Source organism: Lissotriton helveticus, chromosome 2_1 (assembly GCF_964261635.1).
Source record: "Lissotriton helveticus chromosome 2_1, aLisHel1.1, whole genome shotgun sequence".
Classification (NCBI taxonomy): domain Eukaryota; kingdom Metazoa; phylum Chordata; class Amphibia; order Caudata; family Salamandridae; genus Lissotriton; species Lissotriton helveticus.
The window spans coordinates 92,472,363-92,494,635 of NC_136059.1; the positions used below are offsets into that span (position 1 = coordinate 92,472,363).

At 42.9% G+C, this 22,273-nt stretch overlaps 1 protein-coding gene across 1 annotated transcript in view; it reads right to left on the minus strand.

Annotated features, from left to right (window-relative positions):
• Nucleotides 1-22,273, minus strand: part of LOC144817742 (uncharacterized) — a 262,795-nt gene that overhangs the window by 61,540 nt on the left and 178,982 nt on the right. The window contains exons 4-5 of the mRNA XM_078674521.1: nucleotides 9,343-9,473; nucleotides 4,987-5,048 (exon numbers count right to left, since the gene is read on the minus strand). Coding sequence (XP_078530647.1) covers nucleotides 4,987-5,048; nucleotides 9,343-9,473 — 193 coding nt within the window. The remainder of the gene's footprint in view (nucleotides 1-4,986; nucleotides 5,049-9,342; nucleotides 9,474-22,273) is intronic.

A 22,273-nucleotide genomic window follows, 5' to 3' on the forward strand; every position in this document is an offset into this window, starting at 1 on the left:
AGGCAGCCAATGCAGTGATCTCAATGTGCCGGAGACGGATCTTGTTCGGGGTAAGCCAACTATGGCTCTCGCCGCGGCGTTCTGAACGCGCTGGAGGCGGGTAAACTCAGCCAGATTGGAGCCTACCAGGAGAGAGCTTGCATAGTCCAGGCGGGATAACACAGTAGCCTGGACTATCAGCTGCCTGGTACGATGGTCAAAGAACTTCAAAATGGGACGCAGCGACCGTAAGATGCCAAAGCAACAGGCCGCGGTTTTCTTTGAGTGGACCACAAAAGAAAGAGCAGGGTCCATCCAAGTGCAAGTGAGTGATTTAAAAGCACAAAGTACACAATACAATTTTAAAAAGATAGCAGCAAAGATAGAGACTCCCGGCTTTCCGCCTCAGGAGGTAAGGATTCTAGGGTCGCGCTTGTGAATCAGCGCGCTCTAAATACCCAGATGACGAAAAGGGGGCGTGGGCTAATTGTTGGTGGGCGTGGCCTCAGCGTGCCGAGGGTGGCGGCAGCCTAATCAGGTGACCCACAGCAGCGTTAGAGTCTGCAGCGCGGTGGAGTCAGGAGTAAAGTGCAAGTGAGTGATTTAAAAGCACAAAGTACACAATACAATTTTAAAAAGATAGCAGCAAAGATAGAGACTCCCGGCTTTCCGCCTCAGGAGGTAAGGATTCTAGGGTCGCGCTTGTGAATCAGCGTGCTCTAAATACCCGGATGATGAAAAGGGGGCGTGGCCTAATTGTTGGTGGGCGTGGCCTCAGCGTGCCGAGGGTGGCGGCGGCCTAATCAGGTGACCCACGGCAGCGTTAGAGTCTGCAGCGCGGTGGAGTCAGGAGTAAAGTGCAAGTGAGTGATTTAAAAGCACAAAGTACACAATACAATTTTAAAAAGATAGCAGCAAAGATAGAGACTCCCGGCTTTCCGCCTCAGGAGGTAAGGATTCTAGGGTCGCGCTTGTGAATCAGCGCGCTCTAAATACCCGGATGCCGAAAAGGGGGCGTGGCCTAATTGTTGGTGGGCGTGGCCTCAGCGTGCCGACAGCCTAATCAGGTGACCCACGACAGCGTTAGAGTCTGCAGCGCGGTGGAGTCAGGAGTAAAGTGCAAGTGAGTGATTTAAAAGCACAAAGTACACAATACAATTTTAAAAAAATAGCAGCAAAGATAGAGACTCCCGGCTTTCCGCCTCAGGAGGTAAGGATTCTAGGGTCGCGCTTGTGAATCAGCGCGCTCTAAATACCCGGATGACGATTAGGGGGCGTGGCCTAATTGTTGGTGGGCGTGGCCTCAGCGTGCCGAGGGTGGCACGCTGAGGAGACCTATAGGTATATATACATCACATCTTGCTAAGATAGACAGAAGAGACCAAGACTTCCCGGCCGACACACTGACCAGAAACGCTGAGGTTCCTGCATGCAGACACTCCAGCTTGCATATTTGAATAATCCCTCGCGGGGAGTCCAACTCGAGACCTGGACGGGGTCCCACAGTCTCTCTCTTCAGGTAATGGGGTTGACTTTATCCTAGAGGGATTCTGGGCTTAACACCTACACACATGCTAGGTACACTCGGGTACATCTAGTTAGGGACGCATCATAAGAGTACGCATCTCTTTATTATCATGTAGTTTATATACTTGTATGTATTCATGACTACTGTAAGATGGTAGAGCTTTACCATCTGTTTACTTTCATTGTGCTTCTGATCCTTTATACATGTTATTGTCTAACTGTTGTTTGCAGCTCATCTTTTTTACACCAGAATAACAACTGTTCAATAAATATTTATTGAAAACGCCTAGACTGTTTATTCTGTGTATCTCTCGGAGACCGACTAAGTAAGCATGAGTGACTGAATGAAAAGTAGTATATTGTTTCCACGGTTCTGAGGGATCAGGGTTGTCAAGAACAATTTTCCCATGGTAAGAGGAGATTATAGAGGCACTGTGATCAAGCTGGTACAAAAGGCCAACATACCCGGTGGGGGTGTTCAGAATCAGTCTGACACCAATCCTACAGTGTATACTGTCCGAACGCGCAGATCCTTTAAAGGTTTTATAGGAACTACACAGCACTCCCACTAGGACCCGCTGTACCTGGAAACGAGTCTCAGAGAATTGGCTATGCGCCAATGTGTGGCTGCCCCTACATCTATGCACTTGTGTCGATTTTTTGCTCTCATCAGGTGAAGTGACGCTACTTGTGGCTTGAGCGTAAGTACTGTTGTGGGTGGTGTAAACCAACAGGAAGCCGGGGGGACTCTGTCCCTTGACATAGATAAGAGTCGCTAGGTGAAGGTCTAGATGTTTTCTCAACCCTGGGTGTTACTATCCTAGCTTTTACTCGCTTCATATGTTTTCTGGGGGCAGATTTAAACATGTTTTTAAGCACAGGAAAAAAGTAGACTGACTGTTCAGACTTGGAAAGAGTCTCTAATAGGAAGTCCTCTTCCAACTGCACAACTGGCATGTCCACTTTATGGTGTGTTTCAGCCCTCAGGATGACCTCATCGTATGTGGTGTTATCATCCAGCGTGATGCTCCAACCAGGTAGTGGTCCCAGTCAGAATCGTCAGGGTGTGGGTAGTGGGGGAGTGTGGGTGCTGGTTGCATGGGAACCCCCTCTGGCCCAGAGTCTAAGGACTGGTCATATGGATTGGTGGGATCATATGGAATCTAAAAGTTCTAAGTGGAATCCACCAGTTGACTCTGGTGGAGGCAGCCAAGAAACATATGGGCGCAGGGGCTTGTGCCTGTGTTTCTAAAAAAAAAAAAGCTTGAGGGTGTTTATCTTTCAACTCCAACCTTTTCTTGTGAGGGAGTCTCTCTGATGGTTTCAACCGATGTGGTTTAGGCGCGAACGTCCTGTGACAGGGTGAACATAGGGACACAACTTCTGTCTGGTGTCGAGCATCTCCTAGAGTCACTGCATCAGATTCCTCAGATGTGGCGGTCGACTAAGCTCACAGTGGTGACGGGATAGTTGCTGGCTGCCATCTATGTTGACGATGGATCATTCTGGCTGCCTGATTTTAGGCCATCTGCAACCGCTTGAGCAATTAAATTGGCATGTCCAAATACACAGAATTAGCATAGTCCAGGTGCGACAGGACAGTGGCTACTACCACTTGAATCAAAGCTTCCTGTGTGAGAAAACGGTGTATCTTCTCAATCTTCCGTAGTTGGAAGAAATATTTAGAGATGACAGAGCCAACCTGAGTTTTCAGTGACAGGTCGCTGTTGAGGGTGACTTCTAGTGTTTTCGCCGATGGGGAGGGAGAGGGTGGAGGACCTAGCTCCGATGGGCAATAGTGTGGGCCCCAAAACTTATGGCTGTCCCCAGTAAGAACGAGCTCCGTCTTAACTTAAGGTGGTTGTGGTCCATCCATTGTTGGATATGTAGCGTGGTGGCTAGAAATTCGGTGATAGAGCTGTGTGAGTTGTTAACCGTGAAAACTAATTGCAGGTCATCTGCTTAATTAAAGACAGTCACCTTCCTGTCTTTAAGGGACAGGATCAGGGGGACAATGTAGAGATTAAACAGGTGGGGGGAGACAGTGGAGCCCTCTGGAACACCACAGGTGGTTTTACGTGGTGGTGCCAAAAAAAGGTCTTGGAGGACGGCCTGGGACCGATCCTCCAGGAAGGAGGTGATCCAGCGAGCCGCCACACCTTGGATACCAGCATGTTTGACACTGACGACAAAAATAGTGTGGTCGACCGTGTCGAAGGCGGCGGACAGATCCAATAGCACCAGTGGCTGGGCGGAGCATTTATCGGCGTTGGCACGAAGAGTGGCCAGGACAGCTAAAATGACAGTTTCCGTAGAATGGGCCGGCCGAAAACCTGCCTGATTAGAATTGAGGTATTTAGATTCCTCCAGGAAAGCGGATAAGCATTTGGCTATGTAGGGTGGGGTTTGATATCCACTGAGACTTCTCCTAAACATTCGGTCCGTGCCAATTAGAGCCCAAAGGTGCATCGGGCCCTGAAGGTGGCAGTCTCTTGTTTCCATGTTTGGGGCTAGATGCCAGACTGTCACAGGAGCAGGGCACTATCTTAGTGTGGAACTTTCGATGCAACCTTGGCTTAGTGTTCGAGTCTCGGAAACAGGCACGTTACTTACAATCATGGCCGTCATTTTAGTTTAAAGGCTGGTGGCATACAGGAACACTTGAGGGTACTGACCTAGGGCTAGGCATTGGCCGGGCGTCAGGATTCTAGATGGATTGCGTCTTGGCCTTCAACATGAAAGGGATCTTCTTCAAGGAAAATACCCAGAACTGTTGCGGTGCAATTTGTAGTGTTCCCAATGCCTCTCTCTTTGGTACCTTAAAGAGCGGAAGGCATGGTAGAACTCACAAGAAGTATAATCATGGCTGGGGGAGAGAGATAGGTTTAACACACTTGTGCCAGGAGCCCCATGACATTCGAAACATTGAGCATTGGTCTCTGGTCCTCTAAAGTTGTCTGGTTGTGAAGTAACGCAATGGAGTCATTGAGACACGGACAGTTCAATTGAAACATTGGTGCCAAAACTCAACCATATGGGCCAGAAAAGTGTATAAGGAACAAAATTAACTCTGAACCCTCTCTGTTGACACCCAAACAAAATTGCGGAAATAAAAAAATCTAACATGGAGACGGTGCCCATGCGGATTGTGAACCAAGGGACAGGTTTTATGACTCAAAACACTTGTTTGAAGAATAACTACTTGCAAATGTCCAAGCCCAACACTAGATCATTGGAGTATGCAGAGCATAGGTATCTACAGCCACACATGCTATAAACATTTCAGTCACAAAATGTCCTACGATTATAAAAGCCATATGTTCTAATCTGACATTTCTTCCTCAAACTGAGACTGAAAACAAATGCAGTGGTTACATGGGTCTCCCCTACTATTCCCAGAAAACTGAGGCTTAATATCATGACAAGATGACCCCTACTCCAACCTATGCACCCCCGTACAAGCAAATCACAGTTACTCACCTGATGGTAATTTCAAGATAGCTGTCTTAGCCTTGATGGGTGCTGGTGCTGGTGCATGACGACTACAAAACACAAGAGTTAAAAGAGGCAGATGTTAGTGAAACTTCAACCAACACGAAAACACTGGAAGATAAATTGTGTCATCAAAGATGTGGAAGGGCAAATAAGTCACAGAATCTGTTATTTGAGTAAAATCTAGATGTCTGATATACATATAGCTGTTTGGCAAGTGTCTGGTTGGCTCCCAGGGGACCAAGGAACACAAGGTTAACTAGGAAATTTCTGTGCAAGAACTATTGTTAACAGGGAAACCACAGAAGCCAGATGGTACGACAAGCTCAATGAATGGCTAAGTACCGCTTTTAGAGGATGTCATTTTAGGGTTAGCAAGTTAAAACAGACAACTATTATTCTTGGAAAAAGCCTTGGGTTAGGATTGTACATTAATTTTAGAAAGGATGCAGTTACAAAAAAAAATATCATTCTTGTTACATTTCATAGAGTACAGGAAACTTACATGACATCCATATCAGATGTTTTTCAGTTAATTCAATTAATTTGTTATTAAGATATGGAACTCATAAAAGAGGTTCACTTAAAAGGTTACAAGAAAATCACACAATAAAATAACATTTTACATTGTGCGAATAGAGACCTTTACGATAGAATAAGAAATTTAGCAGCATATCAAAAAAGTACTATTTTGTAGCAGATAAGATCACAGCAATAAAATCGCCAGGGGAAATATCTTGAAAAAGAAAATAGTAACTGCTTACATAGAGATAACTGAGCGTCCTTCGACCGAGCAGCAATAGTTAAGTGCAACATTCACTTAATATAAATAATATTAAAGAAGAAAAGAACAAGTGTCGCAGTGAGAATAGATTATATGATACATTTAGAATTCCTTCTACCGCAAGAAGTAAATTGAATTAATTATATACACAATTACAAGCAATACAAAGAGAGGAAAGGCAAAGAATCTAATTAGTCAAAGCCACTGAAGGATGACGTCATACAAACTAGTAGCAATAGTTCAGTGCAGGGATCCATAGTCAAATCCAGGATTAATTTAAGGACACTTTAAAAGTCGATAAAAACAGTAAGGGGAAAAGAAGAACAATAAAATATTATGATTGGATAAAATTACAATTTATTTGCTGCAGCAAATAAATAGAATAGGTAACAAATTCATTAAGTACCAAAATAAGATAAGAGGCGTTTATGCGGGTAAATGGACCTGCAGTTAGAAAACAGTGTAACAGAGTAAGCCTAGAGCAGTTGTACCCATACCCCCACTATCAAGGCAGATATTTAAGATAGGACTAGAAAAGGTTTTAAAACACCTTAAAAAACTTGAAGAGTTTTTTTTACAGACCACTTTATTCTTTGGGAAAAGAAGAAACTCACAAGCTGTAGCTACAGATTTTTTATATTATTCTGTGTAAACAGAGGACGTAGTAAACGAGGGCGATGAGGCAGTAAAACTGGGCAAGCAAACAGAATATGGTTAACGTTCTGAGTGCCCAGATTACAAAAATTACAAAATCTTCCTATGATTGCAGGGGGAGACCAACTTGCCATTAAATCATTTAAAGGTAAGAGGTTAGTACGGAATAAAATCCTAAAACATCTAACTCTGTGATCCAAGTTCCAAAATGGGTATCTCTAGGTGACACTCGGATAACTGGAACAAACTATTGTTTTCAATCTTTCCTTCAGTCTGCAATTCTTAAGATCTCTTTGATAACTAATAGTGCTGCTAGTGCTTTCTATAAAAGCCTTAAGTTCCGTAGGTGAAAAGGAGAGCACTAGCTCTTCTTGTTTGCTAAAGAGATTTATTGCTGTAGCAAAGTCACGTGCAAACAAATATTTGTCAGTCTTTGCACATAGATCTCGCAACTAAGAAAGCCCCTATTTAATTCACATCACTATTCTTTTGCAAGTATTCCCACCAGATTACTCTGGCTAAGCCTTGGACAAATGAACGAATTAAACCAAATTCCATGCGAATAGCTGGCGTCGGGACCAGAGTATTACATTTATTTAGCTTATGTAAAATCTGGCCCTCTATTTTATCTAAAAAAATCCATTCTGCTATTTGGCGGGATTCGATAGCAAACAGGAGAGTTGGCAGGACCTTTGCTTTAAAGACAGACAAAATGTGCAAAAATGCCTACGGCCCATTTCATTATAGAATCTACTTAAGCCATTGGCGTGAGATGTGGCTTTGCTGGAGCAATGATGGATATGGTGTTTATTCTTAGTATTACCAGTTATCATTTTATCTAAATACATATAGGACCTTACAATCTCGAGTTTCTCGGATCCTAAACTGCAAACAAAGATACAACTTTCTTATTCTTTCGAATCAGAATTTTACTTTTTGAAGGGTTTATCTTCAAGTAATTAGGCACTGTATATTTTTGTAGGACCTGCAACTTCTTACTTAATCCAATAGGAGTCAGGTCCACAATTATAATATCATCCGCATACATTAGACACCGAAAAGGGTGACCACCAATCTTTGGTGCCTCGCCCTCTATGGGAGTAAAACAATCTGGAAGATCAACCACATAAAGGAAGAAAATAATTGGTGCTAAAAGGCAGCTTTGCTTTAGGCCATTTTTTGTATGAATTGTGGCTGAAAGACATTGATTTCCTCCCAGGAGAACCTGGGACCATGTATTGGAGTACAAAGCTATTATAACAGATAAAGGGTGGGGGGGGGATTATTTTAAGTTTATTCCAGAGTAATCGGCGATCCATCTTATTGAAGGCTGTTGTAAAATCTATAAAAGCTACGAATACATGTGAATTACGAAAATGGGTGTACTTCTCTTCAATTAATTTCAACATACAAATATTAGCCATGGTACAATGGTCTTTCCTAAATCCAGCTTGTTCAAGGGGATGAATATTCTTTTCAGACACCCAATCGTTAAGATGATCCAGTACACTACGAGCAAAAACTTTCCAAACTGAGTCTAAAAGGAATGTTTGCCGGTAGTTGCCCAGGTGGTGCCTAAGCCCCTTTTTAAAAAGAGGAAATAAAATACTTCCTGACCAGGAGGGAGGAATTTTTCCTAGCTGGTAGCAATAACGAAAAATAGTGTCAAGAAGAGTAGCCTGAAGCTGGGGCTCTTTCTTTATAAAAGACATGGGAATTTGATCCGGGCCCATGGCTCCTGAGGACCTCATTCTTTTAATAAGAACAATAACCTCAAATTGCATTACTCAAATACAATATATTTTTACAAGGGCTGCATGCTATAGCATCATAATGTATTCTATAATGTATACATCTGACACAGGTTGTACTGGGCATTATTTAGTCAGAGTAATTTGTTAGTCAGCTTGTCCAAGGAATCATTTTTTCAATGGTTCCGTGGTTTTTCCCGCCAACCCCCTTTCAAATTCCAATGAACATCTCATTAGCTAAATTGAGTTGCATTCACAGTAGCCCATCATGTCTTAGAACACACAAGGACTACTTGATTCACTCATAATAAAAACACCTACTACGACTAAATTTATGTTAATTAAAAATGCTTAGTAAGTTACAGTTCAACTGCATAGCTAATTATTCTATGGATACTATGCATCTTTGTCTTATATGCAAGGTGCTCGGTAAGTGATTCGCAGCAAGGATAAAAGTAATCTGAGAGACATTAAAGTTGGTAAAATGGCAATGTATGGTTTAACTTTTGCATATGGGCAAAAGCTTGCAGTTAAGTTGCAGGCCTCGATTACAAGTGTGTCGTTGCAGTATGTGCTATTTTTCATACCCAGTAAAATAAGACACCCTTGGATTGAGAATTTAAGGTTTGCGATAAACAGCAGGACGTGCTTTATGAGCATGTGAGGCTAGCTACAGTTAAGACTGAAACATGTTGATGCAGTTACTGTGGTGAGGAAGTATAATTTTTCCCACTCAATCATTATACTTTAATCTTGTATGGGGTAGGTTAGCCTTCGAAATAAAGTAACCATTCTGAAACCTAGCCCAATACAATTTAAACAGTTCACTGCAGACCCGCATAAAAGGCGAACACTCAGAAAACAAAAACCATAAAAAACAAAGTGCTCCAGTTGAGCCAGCCCTGCACTATTATTATGGTGCTGGAGAAAGAATGACCCTATGATGAATAACGCCCATACTGTGGATGGGGGGTCTTTAAAACCTTCTTTGTGTGCACATACAATGCAGAAAAGTATGATAATTAATTATTGTGAAAATCAAAAAACAGACATTCTCTACAAGAAGACTAGAAAACAGATCCAAATAGACATGCCATGATACAAGTTGTGTCACGCTAGACTCACAAAATACAGTTCCATATTAAGTCTACTTACCCCATCAAAGATTGAAATATTTCTTTTCCATAGTGCATCTCTATTTGATGGTTGTCTATAACGATGGGAAAGCTTTTGCTGTGTCGCACAATAGCTGCGGCAGCTTTTCCACAGGGCAGTTCTACATATGCCTAGAATAAATGTAGTACAATTATTTTCCGTCACCCTAAAGGAAAGTAACTAATGTTTTAACTCAATTCTCATTAAAAATCACTGGTATCCTTACAATTATTTTCTAATTTATGCAATCTTGTGAGGTTAAAGGTAAAAGCCTACGTAGAGTGCCCCGAGGGTATGGGACAGTTTACACAGCACAATGTTACACTGACACTAAAACATTTGGGAAATGGCAATTTGTCATTGCAAACATGGAGCACCTTCGCCTATAAGAAATATAGAAAGAGAAACATGACTGAACAGTGGGTTGTGAGGCATAGCATATCTGAGTCAGCGCCTTGAGACCCTCACGGTTGAGTAGCCGCGCTATATAAACACGATTGATTGACTGTTAATCTCTCAGTGAGTTGATGTGAAGGACAAAGTCACTCATGGATGACATTCTAATCCCCCGAACTTTCAGTGCAATAAAGCGATATGTTGTAATTACATACATCGTGCATTAATGTACTTACCTATTTTATGTGTTTATGTCCTTGAAATATCAAATTAATATATTGTATTAATTTTTTTTTAGCATTCATGAAAGGTACATTATTTCACCCACACCCCTACTTTCTCAAGCTCCTTTCCAAGTTACCCAACGTTCTAAACGGACAGTTTATGAACTCAAGCCCGAGGTTCTCAACCGTTGGAGTGGAGGTGAAGAGATTGGGCTATGATGTCGGTTGGAGAATAAACTCCTACTTCTTATCCTTCCTTCTGTGTTTCGTCATGATTATATAGGATTAAAAGTATAGACGATACAAAACAATACTTGTCAAGTCTGTGCTTTTGACCAATTAATCCTCTGGGCTCTTAACTTTGGATTTCTCAAGAACAGGTTTCAAAATTTCTTGAAGGCAAGACCTAGGATATTGTAGGTCACTCACATTTTTTCCGCAATATAGATTTAACTAAAATTGCCTTGTTTCTCTGTCTGCAGCTGCATGGTTTAAGTATGGCACAACCCTATAAATACATGGTTAGTGCACACAGTCCAGAGATGAGCTTAAAAAGGAACAATTAACAAAAATAGTGCCTCATGATGCGAGATTAGCATTTGCGCACTATCATGATTTGACAGCATAGAACTACCTCCTCAGCAGTATATGAAAAGTCCCCTGCTATTGCTTCATATAACTCCAATGTAACTTTCTAAAATACAAAAAAGGTGGACAGTCAATCAAGTTAAATGTCAGAGGGTGCAACACTCTCGAAATTATATAGCCAGCTAGTATGTCCAAAGATGCAGCCATGACCATAAAATATCACTCTTATAGATCATCATAAATAACTACTTGCTGACAAAGCGATCTCCAAAATAATGGGATGATAAAACCAGACCACATGTAACTCAATATCACGGAACTGCAAACTACATTTCAGCATTTACAATAATGGTATGTGCAACATTTTCAATAAATCTCCATATGTTCCAAAAACTCAAATGCATAGGTTCTGCAACTCCTACCACAACAGGAGCAACATCTGACATCAGTTTATCCTCAGATCTAAATACTGTGCTTATTCCATTATCACTACCTCCAGCTATTCATAATCACTCACTAGATCATCTCCCATCAGGCCACACCCTAAATCTGTTCGCATAACTGCACTTACTACCAAATTCCCACCTAATCGCCACACCCAAATGCATACAATTTAACACTCTACATACTTGTACACAACACCACCCCTTCTCCGAATCCCTTTTATCTAGCATCACATGAACACCTCACTAGCAGACCAGATAAATATGGTTTCCCAATCACACAAAGAATGGTCCCCAACTTCCTCCCATAGTGCTCATTGCCCCACATCCTCATAGATACAAAACAGACTTGGATAGTATCAACACAAAACCCTGTAACATTTATAAGCGTGGTTCTCATAATCCTCACAAATGTATTCCTCATATGACACAGCCACCAATCGCTGCATCATAAACACACATCCTACATGCTCCCACATCTTACAACTTTGCAGATTTCATTGACAATTTGTGCTCTATTTTCAGCATAGAACAACTGAGGGATTCGAAGCTCTTGCCATTAACCGAGACTTTAAACCCAGACCTCCAAACACATCCTATCTAGCACCTTCACTACTGATTTACCCAAGAATCACCATATCAACAAAGACACATTATATTTCAGTGGTACAATCTAGAAGTCAATGATGTCAACTCAGATGCTTAAATTGTTCCAAGGGAAATAACGCTATGCACACTTTAAATAAACTGAACATAGCGCCCGGGATGTGGGATTTAATAACATATCTACTGGTCCATGGGGCAGGCTACCTCATAAATCTACTTGTCCTGTAAAAAAAATCCACTTGTACCTTTGGTGCCATGTAGTGCACAGACATATTATGGCAGCAATCTCATTCTATATAAGCTGTGATATTAGCCTTTCTGATTATGCCAGGGCTCATACTATAGTAGGGTTTGAATTCTAGCAATTTCCTTATTTTGTCACCTTTCCGCAGATCTACATACTGGGGCTGGAGGTAGCGTTAAACAATAGTTCAAGGGTTAGTATGCCCTTTTGAGTATGTGCAAACCTACTAAAATGCATGTTTTATGGGTGTCGCCGCTAGTTCTTCTCTAATGTTTTCCCATACTGAGAAAGGTTGGACATTTTCCTTCGAACAATGACAGAAATAAAACTTCACCCAGGGTTGGGATAAAAATGGTTGAAGGGAAAGTAAACTTGTGAACGGTCAACAGATGTGTGCATGAGCAAATCTACACCTACATATTTGTTTGTGCTAAAAAGCAGTTCACACATATTTTCTAGGAGTATAGTTTCCTGGCCTACCTCTGTAAATTCTTGTGATTTCATGAAAGGCGTAAATCTGCACTAATGTAAGGACATGTACCATGGGTGAAATGTTGTCACTTACTTTAAGAGCTGGGCCCCTAATTAGTTCTGGATCTAACCAAGAACTTTTGTTTTGATTAAAATGCTATATATCTATCAATCAACTGTTTTCCGCTCTTTCATAAGGAGCATATCGGCACACAAAGTAGTTTTGTTCAGTGCCACGGACACCTGTACCAATGTGTGCTTTTTGAGACCAAAATATATTATTATTGCTTTTTGCCAATGTTTGTTATAATGGTGAGGGCCTGGCACTCCCATACAGTTTTACAAAAACCATATTAAAACAATACACTCATTGACAAAACCAAAAAAGGCTGACATCCAATATCAAACCTATTGCCTTTGATAACGCTTGTCTATTTTAATGTTTCCCATTTTCTTGTTTAAACTGGTTGCACTGATTTCTTTTTTTTTTTTTTAAATCTTTTTATTATTTTGCATCACAGGGGTACATCATTCATATTCATATTATACAACAAGAGATAAACGTAAATGAAATAATAATTTGCCACAGAAATAATTCTATAATATAATTAATCCCCAGATCCTCTCGACTTTCCGTTTAGCCTGTAGACCCCTAGTATTAGCCAAAGCATATTCCATACTATGTATTTCTTTTACCAGACTCCACCATTCAATAACATTTGGTGAGTTTTTCTGAACCCAGTTTCTAGCAATAGTCAATCTGGCACAAGTAATTAAGATATTCAGTAAGTCACATAATATGTTATTTTCCCCTGACGCTCCTATAAATACATCCTTTAGCGAAAACATAATAGGAATACCAAGTTTAGTAGAAATAACTTTTGATACTCCATTCCAGAATTCAGCAAGGTTTGGGCACGAAAAAAACATGTGAATGATATCAGCTCCTTTCAAATCACACTTGGGACATTTAGTACGATCACTAAAATTGCTATTCGATACCCATTTGAGAATCCGATCCGGTGTGTGATACAGCTGACATATAGTTTTAAGCAATTGTAGTTTAAGATTTGAAGATTGAACAGCAAGGTTAAGGCTATTTAGAGAGGAAGTTATAGAATCTGGTGTAATTTCTATTGCAAGCTTATTAGTCCATTTTTCAGCTAATTTTTGTACATCATTCACAATGTAACCGCAAAATATTTTATACCCTATACTAATCAATGCTTTATCTTCTTCCCTATATAAGCAGTTCCAGATTTCAGATTTAATCAAAGAAGTAAGTTCTATCTCCCTCAAAAAGTAGTCCCTGATTTGAAAGTATTTAAATCTTGCCCCTTCTTGCAATTTATAACAAGCTTTCAATCTTTCAAATGACAAAAATCCCCCGTGGTCATATAAGTCACCAACTGAATTAATGCCAGATTTGGAAAATGCCCTGCCTATTATGTCTTGAAATATTTCCGGTAGCCCAGGATTAGACCACAAAGGAGTTTTATCATGGAAGAGAGATATCTTGCTTTTAGTGAGTATTGAGCGCCAGATGTAAGTGGTATCCCGCACCGTCTTGAATTTAACTCGCTTAAAGTAATTGGGGTCATTAAATCTATAAAAAAACATAGATGCATCTGCTCCTAACAGAAACTTATGAAAATAGAGACACTTATCAGGGATCAGCAAGCTACGAAAGCGCGTTAAAAAAGAGGACCAGTAATAATATCTAATATCTGGAAGATTTAATCCACCTAAATTATAAGGGGATTTAAGAAGAGTTATAGCTCGTCGAGCTTTCTTATATCCCCAAATAAAGCTACTAATAATGCCCTCAAGTCTACAAAAATAAGAATTGTTTACCCTTAAAGGAATAGAACGAAAAAGATAAAGATATTTAGGCAAAATTTTCATTTTGACCAAGTTTATTCGGCCTACAATACTTAGTGGAAGCTTATGCCATTTCTTAAATAACATAGCAGTTTCCTTTAGTTGCGGTTCGTAATTTAGTGCTACAATTTCGTCTATATTTGACGAGATTTTAACCCCTAGGTAAGTTGCTACTTTACATATCCCTGTCATTGTTGATGGTGATTGATGGTTCAAAATAATTTGAGTCTTACTGGTGTTTAAACGATAGCCAGAAACTAAGCCATATTTCCCTGCTTCTACCAAAATGCCTGCCATGGTTTCGGGGATATTGGTGGAGAAGACGGCAATATCATCCGCATACACAGTTATATCCAAAGAATTTAAGCCATTTACGAAAGGTTGAATAAGAGCTTGATTTTGAAGTGCAATAAGGAAAGGTTCCATACCTAGAGCAAATAATAAGGGTGAAAGAGGACACCCTTGTCGTGTCCCACGCCCAATCAAAAAGGTAGGCGAGCATTGACCCATATAGGAAACTTTCCCCAGTGGCAAATCATATAGCGACTGTATCCATCTTAAAAATCTTCCCTGTATGCCAAACGCTTGCAGCACTGCCCATATGAAGTCCCACCCCACTCGGTCAAATGCCTTCTCTGCATCTAATAAAATCATACCGAGTGAGGTGGGTACAGATCTTGCCAAATCGAACGCCGAGATGGCCATATTAATATGTGCCGTAGTATCTCTTTTAGGTATAAACCCATGTTGTTGAGGGGAGACCATGTAAGACATTAGTGGTGCAAGTCGGGTTGCTAATATTTTGGCATAGATTTTTGCGTCACTGTTAATAAGCGAAATTGGCCGATAGGAGCCTCTCTCTTGCGATGGTTTACCCTTCTTTAAAAAAAAAATAATTTGAGTGAGATTCCATGATTTTGGAGCTTGTTCTCCATTACCAATAGCTTGTATAACCCTAATAAACAGTGGGATTAGCTCTTCCATACAATTTTTATATAGCTCTAATGGGATGCAATCCTCTCCTACAGCTTTGCCATTTGCTAGTGAGTTGATAGCTGTTTTAATATCTACTGTTGTGATATCCAACCCTAATTGGTCAGCTTGTTCCACCGCCAAAGTCTTAACTTTATGTATTGTTATATAGTTATTGATGTTGTCTTTTGTGACCATAGCTTCTGGCGTATAAAGTTTTTGATAATAAGATGCAAATTGCTGTAGTATTAGCTTTGGGTCCTGGACTATCAAATTATTATCCCCCTTAATTTCTTTAATAATATTTTGGGCACGATCTTCTGCGACTTTATAAGCTAAAACTTTACCAATTTTCTCCCCATTCTCATATTGGTTAAGTTTATATTTTTTCATTCTGATAATACTTTTCTCCATAAAAATACTCTTCATCGCTAGCTTTAATTCAATCAGCACTGATTTCTATTATGAATATTTTTACAAAATACTAACAAGGATCAACACAATTTACTAAAAGATGTTTCATGGAAATGTTTCCTACAATTTTAAGTTAGCAAAACATATTTTCCTAGTTGCATTTTTTTGGGAACATTTTATTTTGAAAGCAAAGGATCAGCACTCTTGTTTTCAGGGTTCTGTAAATATTTGCATCTAATTAGAAAGCATCCTGGGAGCATTGTAAGTAGCCTCATATTGTTAAGCTTTACAATCACGTGGACATTTTTCAACTAGAACCACTGTCAGTCGTGCAGTCCAGGCGTACAACATTTCCTTATAGCGCTCACCCTACAGTACTACAAAGTAGTGAGAATTTTCTACATAAATCTTGACTATGCGACGACACACAGCGGTCACTCTGCATTAGCAAATGCACCTTTACTCTCTGCTATTCCAACTGATCAGCATTTGCACTTTCTCTGACTGAAACTGGGCTCTAACATTCTATCCCATTCAGCCACCAGGAAACTTTAGATTCAGACAAGACAGGGACAATAAGATGAGTGGTGAGGTGCCAATGACATACAAGGACTACATTAAATGTGCATTTGAATGCTCGACCCTGTCACTCCTTCTATACACATGTATGTTCGCAAGGGACATAACCCTCTAGGTAGACTTATATGTGCCCACAAAACCACTTTTTGGTATGGGAAGGAAGTAACCATGTCCCTTCCACCTCAAGAGTAGGGACTGGACTACCTTGCTTTAATTCCTGCTTAGATGTATATGACAAAACTTTGCAGTTATATGCTCTGTGCTGGATTTCACTTTGTTGCTGTTTAGATGCTCTTACTTTCTTAATTTAACTGCATGCTGTGTATGTGATATTTATTCAACAACAGTACATACATTAAAATAACTGACAAAAATGAAACCACAGCCGTTACAGCTAAATATCAGTTGTTTAACAGTACAAACATTCCCCTCTATTTCCCCATTCAACATTGACAAGTCTCCCAAAACACGGTCATGAGCAAACTATTTTTATATTTTGCACATGGTATTGCCCTTCCCATCCCCAAGAAGTACTCTCCCCTTAAACGCGACATCACCACTGCACTCCTGGTACTCGTCAATGTCCGCCGACATTCGCCCATCTTGGGCCATTAATGACAGGTCAGTAGGCTCTACTCCAACATCAAAGCTTGGTTCAAGATGCTAGTCTTGATTTTAGTATTAAATCTATTTTATTGACAAAATACAAAGCAAAAAGACCCACAGTCAAAGTCGCCTACAACCCAGCGGGCCGGCTATAGAAAGGACAATTGCACAGTAGAGTCAATGACAATAATGGGGTTTCAATTGTTAAACACAGCAAGCCGCCTACAACCCAACAGGACCGGCCGCGTCATGAGTAAGAGGAAAAGCGGTGAAAGGGGCTACTTGCTATTACACTCAAGAAGGCAGCTAAAGGCCCCCAGCCGTAGAACACCCCTCTGAGGTGACATCCCCACAACGTAGTCCAATTCCAATCTTAAGCCCTGTCCAGGAAAGCGAGGGGTGCCGTGTAGATAAACTCTAAATACATACCCCAGTACTGCCCCCCTGGACAACTCACTAAGACGGGCTACAGTGTAGAAGAACACCTGCATTGGATCCCTTTCAACCAAACGTAGGCTAGGCTCACCATCATGCAAACTACTATGAACAAGAAAAGGGGGCAAAAGTAAAAAAAACGAAATAAAAAACAAAACCCTACAGAACAAAAACCTATCCCCCCACCCTAACCCACCCGCCCCTACCCCAACCACCGCCCGCTCTATCCGTGTGCTCCTACCCCGTGTCTGTAAGGCGCAATAGTCAGAGGTATCTAGGACAGGTAATCTCTTGGAATTCAGAGGCCAGCAAAGACAGGAAGGGTCGCCATAGATCTGCATATTTGGCGCTCTCCCCTGCTCTTGACAACGAGAGTTTTTCCATTCCAAGCACCATCCAGAGGCGATGGAGCCACCCACGGTATGTGGGCACTTGAGTTGAGTGCCAGTATATTCTGCATCGCTGATCCCAAAGCAATGGCTTTCAATCGGCCTCTAAGGGAACGCAGCAGGTATGTCAAAGGGTTTGGGAGTCCTAGGAGAACATACGAAGGGAAACGCGGGATCTCTGTGTCAAAGTGGGTGTCCACATCGTCTAGGATCTGCTTCCAATACCCCGCGAGCAATGTACAGCCCCAGAGCAGATGCACCAACGTGCGCACTTGTCCGCAGCTGTGCCAGCACAGTGCGTCTTTGGTGTGGTCCATCTCGTGTAGGCGCTCTGGTGTATAGTACCAATAGGTCGCTATCTTAGTGAGGGTGTCTGTAAGCCCCATGTGATACGCTGAGTGCCGCACTCTATAATATATCCCCTCCCATTCTTTGTGAGTAAGCGTCCTGCCTAGTTCCCGCTCCCAACGCGCCCTGCCTGCGCTGTAGGTGTGCGTGTTTTTGCCCTGGAGCATCTTATAAAGGTCTGAGATCAGTTGTTTATCAGTTTGGTGTGTAATTAACCAATGTTTATAAGACGTAAGATGTGGAGAAGTGTGGCTCACTGGTTAGAGGAGGTAGACCCTGAAGCAGAGGTCAGACCCGGGACCAGGGTTCAATTCCCGACGCGGCAGGGTCTTGAGCCCAAATATCCACGGACTCGATAATTCTCGTTTTGGTGCCTACTCGAATCACGGGTTCACACTCTGCAGCTCTGGGCATTAGCTTGCTTAATCTCCACTACGGCCCCCCCGCGGCGGGATGCCTGGCTTTCACTTTGGGGATGCCCAGTACGGGTATCTCACAGGGAAAAAAGCCAGGACAGGTTCCCAAGGCAAGCGCCGAGATGCCTCCGGGTAATCGAGCGCTATATAAGAACGCATAATAATAATAATAATAATAATAATAATAATAATAATAATGTCTGTCCGCCAAAGGGCGTACTTGTTCACTGAGAGCCCAGTGCCTCACCTGTAGGTAACTGAGTCTCTCCGATTCCGGCAGCCCAAACTCCTGTCGGAACTGCGGAAATGGGATAACTCCCTCCGGAGTATACATGTGATAAAGGAACCAGCAACCAGAGGGCCTCCACTTCGCGTGGGCAACCGAGTCCTGCCCCGCCGCAAAGTCTGGATTCCCCACAATGGGGGTGAGGGGAGACGGAAAGGTTGTGAGATCATGGCTCACGTTCGTCCTATCCCAGACCTCCAGCGGGACCCTCGTAACATGGGAAGCATACAGGTTGGGTGCTCTATGTTGTCTATGTAAAAATGGGATCTCCTGCAGTGTTCTACCAGCAATGGCTTGATCTTGAAATAACCAGTGCTTCCCAGACTCCCACCTGCTCCATTCCTCCAAATAGCGTAATTGCGCAGCTTGATAGTACGCCGCCAGGTCCGGGACCTCAATCCCACCCTGTTCGGGGGGCAGCATCGCTAATCGCAGCTTCAGGCGTGGTTTCCTCCCAAATAAACTGTGACAGCTCAGATTGCACCTGCTTTATCCAGCCGGAAGGCGGACGAAGGGGTATTGTGCGGAAAAGATAAAAAATCAGGGGGAGAACCGTCATCTTGACTGCCGCAACCCTACCCAACCACGATCTTGGTCTGCGTTCAAGACTACCGTACAAAGGAGGAGATATTGCAGAAGGCTCGGCAGATGCATCCACTCTCATTCCAGGCCCAGTCGCCATTGCTGTTCTAGGATCTCTCTGCCCTTACTTTGCACAAACGTAGACTCTTTAAACCTGTCACGGTCCACCTGCAGCAGCGGAATGTGCGTTACAGTTGGGGTCACCCATTCCGCCTGGTCTTCAAATTGGACAACAAGCTTTACCAGCTTCGATCGGTCTCAGAGGCATGCCACTTGCTGGGCATCGACGCGCCTGCCGAGGATGGTGAGGGACAGGGGCCTCTGGTGGATAAGGACGATTCCAAGCCAAAATGACGTCACCAGGGCAGGCGACGGAGGGTGAAGAAACCCCCAGCGACGGTGGTAGCGGAAGGTCAGAGAGCTGCCGTGGAAGCGGTTGCATCGGATGGCAGTTCGGTCCACACTGGTTGACATTACAGGTTAATTGCCGGGTGATGACTTTCTGTATTTGCTGCCCGGCCGTTGGCGGGAGGGAGACCACTTGAACGTTCATTGGAATTCCCCGTTTCTACATTTTCCCTATCATCTGAAGATGATGGACTCATTGGGTGTGCGGTTTTTGGGTGCTTTTGGGTTCATGGTCCACCGAGGGTTTAGCTTTGTGTTAAGTCTCCACTCTTGGGCCCTTTGGATGTGGGAAAGCCTACGAGATGGGGCGCCCCGTGCCTCTAGAGCACTTCCTTTGCTGGCTAGGTGTTACCCGGGTTAGATGCCGGTCACAGAACTTAAAATACTCACACTTAATGTACGGGGGCTAAATAACCCAGTCAAGCGCAAGGCAGTCTTGCTTGCTTAGAGCAATCCCAGGCCGATATTTGCCTCCTTCAGGAGACACATCTTCTACAAAAAGACTGTCATTGCCTTCGCTCCCGTAATTTTCCCTTGCAAATTTTCTCCTCGAATTCTACCAAGACGGCCGGGGTCGCGATATTGGTGGCCCAGAAGTTTAGGGGCAGGGTCCTACACAAGTCTGCGGAGATTAGGGGGAGGTTATTGTCTTACAGGTTCTCAATGGGGGACGCCATGTTCACGGTGGGCACTGTGTATGGCCCCAACGAATGCCAGGAGAGGTTCTTTCATAGGGCTCTCACGGAGATTACGACCACAGCTGACCGCTACTTTGTGCTGGGGGGCAACTTGAACTTAGTCTTCGATAATGTCCTGGATAGATCGTGCCAGCACACCTCTCAAACGGGTGCTCTTTCTCGGAGGGCTTGGCCTGCCTAGCTGATCTTGGCCTCCAAGATCTTTGGCGTAGCTGCCATCCGGGTGAAAGGGACTATTCCTACTACTCTAATGCACACAAGACGTATGCGCGACTGGATGTTATGTTATGTTAAAATTTCTTATACCACGCACGTTCACCAAACGGTTTCTTGGCGCTCATAACAGATGCGGGGAGCAAGGGCAGACATATTACTCAAATGCAGATTTGAAGAGGAACGTCTTCAGTGTTCTACGAAAGCATTCGTAAGAAGGGCAGTGGCGGAAAGGGGAAGGGAGGGAATTCCAAAATGTGGGCACTAAAAATGAAAAGCGGAGACCGCCGTGTTTCTTGCGATGGATTTGAGGGATGTGCAAGAGATTATCAGCAGAGGAGCGTAGATTACGCGTGGGAATGTAGCGCTTCAAGCTGGAAGAAATAAAGACAGGTGCAAGGTTGTAGAGAGCTTTAAAGACAGTGCATCCAAGTTTAAAAGTTCAACGTTAGGCCACAGGAAGCCAATGAAGACTCCGTAATAGCGGCGAGACATGCTGGTGCTTAGGCTGGTGGTATACTAAGCGAGCGGCCTGGTTTTGTATAAGCTGTAGCCTCTGGAGCTGGTAGGCGGGGATCCCTGCATATAAGATGTTGGCGAAGTCAACTCTAGAGATAACAAGAGCCAGGATGACTAGGATGAGTGCTTCTCTGGTGAGGAATCTACAGATCTTGCGTATCCTACGCAGATGGAAGAAGCAGGAAGATGTTACCGCCGAGATCTGAGCCTTCATGGATAGATCACCCGAGATGACTACACCAAGGCTTTTCACAGAGTTGACAGGGCGAGGGGGAATCCCGAGTGAGGAGGGCCAGAAGCTGTCGTTCCATGGGTTAGCTGGTCCACCCACTAGCACAAGCTCAGTCTTTGTAGGATTTAATTTGAGCTGGCTGTAAGCCATCCAGTCGGAAATGTCTGACATGGTGGTTTGAAAATCAGTGTGAGAGGTGGGAGAAGTATTATTAGGAAAAATCAACTGCAAGTCATCTGCATAATTGAATATTGTTGCAGATGATTTGCGGAGAAAAACCATAAGGGGCTGCATATACAAATCAAAAAGGAGAGGGGATAGAGCTGAGCCCTGAGGGACTCCGCAAGAAAGAGGGGAGGAAGAAGCAGAAAAAGTAGAGAGATGTACAGTTTGAAAGCGCCTATGAAGGAAAGATCGGACCCAATCGAGGGCAACACCCTGGATGCCGGCGTTAGTGACACGGTCGATCAGAATAGAATGATCGACCGTGTCAAAAGCCGCCGACAGATCCAACAGGACAAGGGCTTGGGAGATGTTATCGTCAGCCCCAGTTCTTAAAGTGTCCATGACGGCAGCAATGACCGCCTCAATAGAGTGAAGGGGGCGGAAGCCGGCCTGTTGGGGATCCAGAAAGGATGAGCTCTCGATAAAAGTGCTCAAACAGCGTGTAACATGGGTCTCCAAGATCTTTCCTAGATAAGGAAGAAGGGAAATAGGCCTGTAATTACTCAGAACCAAAGGATCTGCATTAACTTTTTTTTAAATTGGTAACACCACTGCCTGTTTAAAGGAGTCAGGAACTACTCCAGTGGCCAACGAGGTGTTAAGAAGTGCCAAGGCAGGGTCGGGACAAGCCAAAAAGATTTCTTTCAAGATGTAAGGAGGGCAGCAGTTATTAGGAGAGCCCGAACTGACTTTATGCAGGAGTCTCTGGAACTCAGTGATAGAAATAGGGGGATAGAGTCCAAATGCTGCGGATTG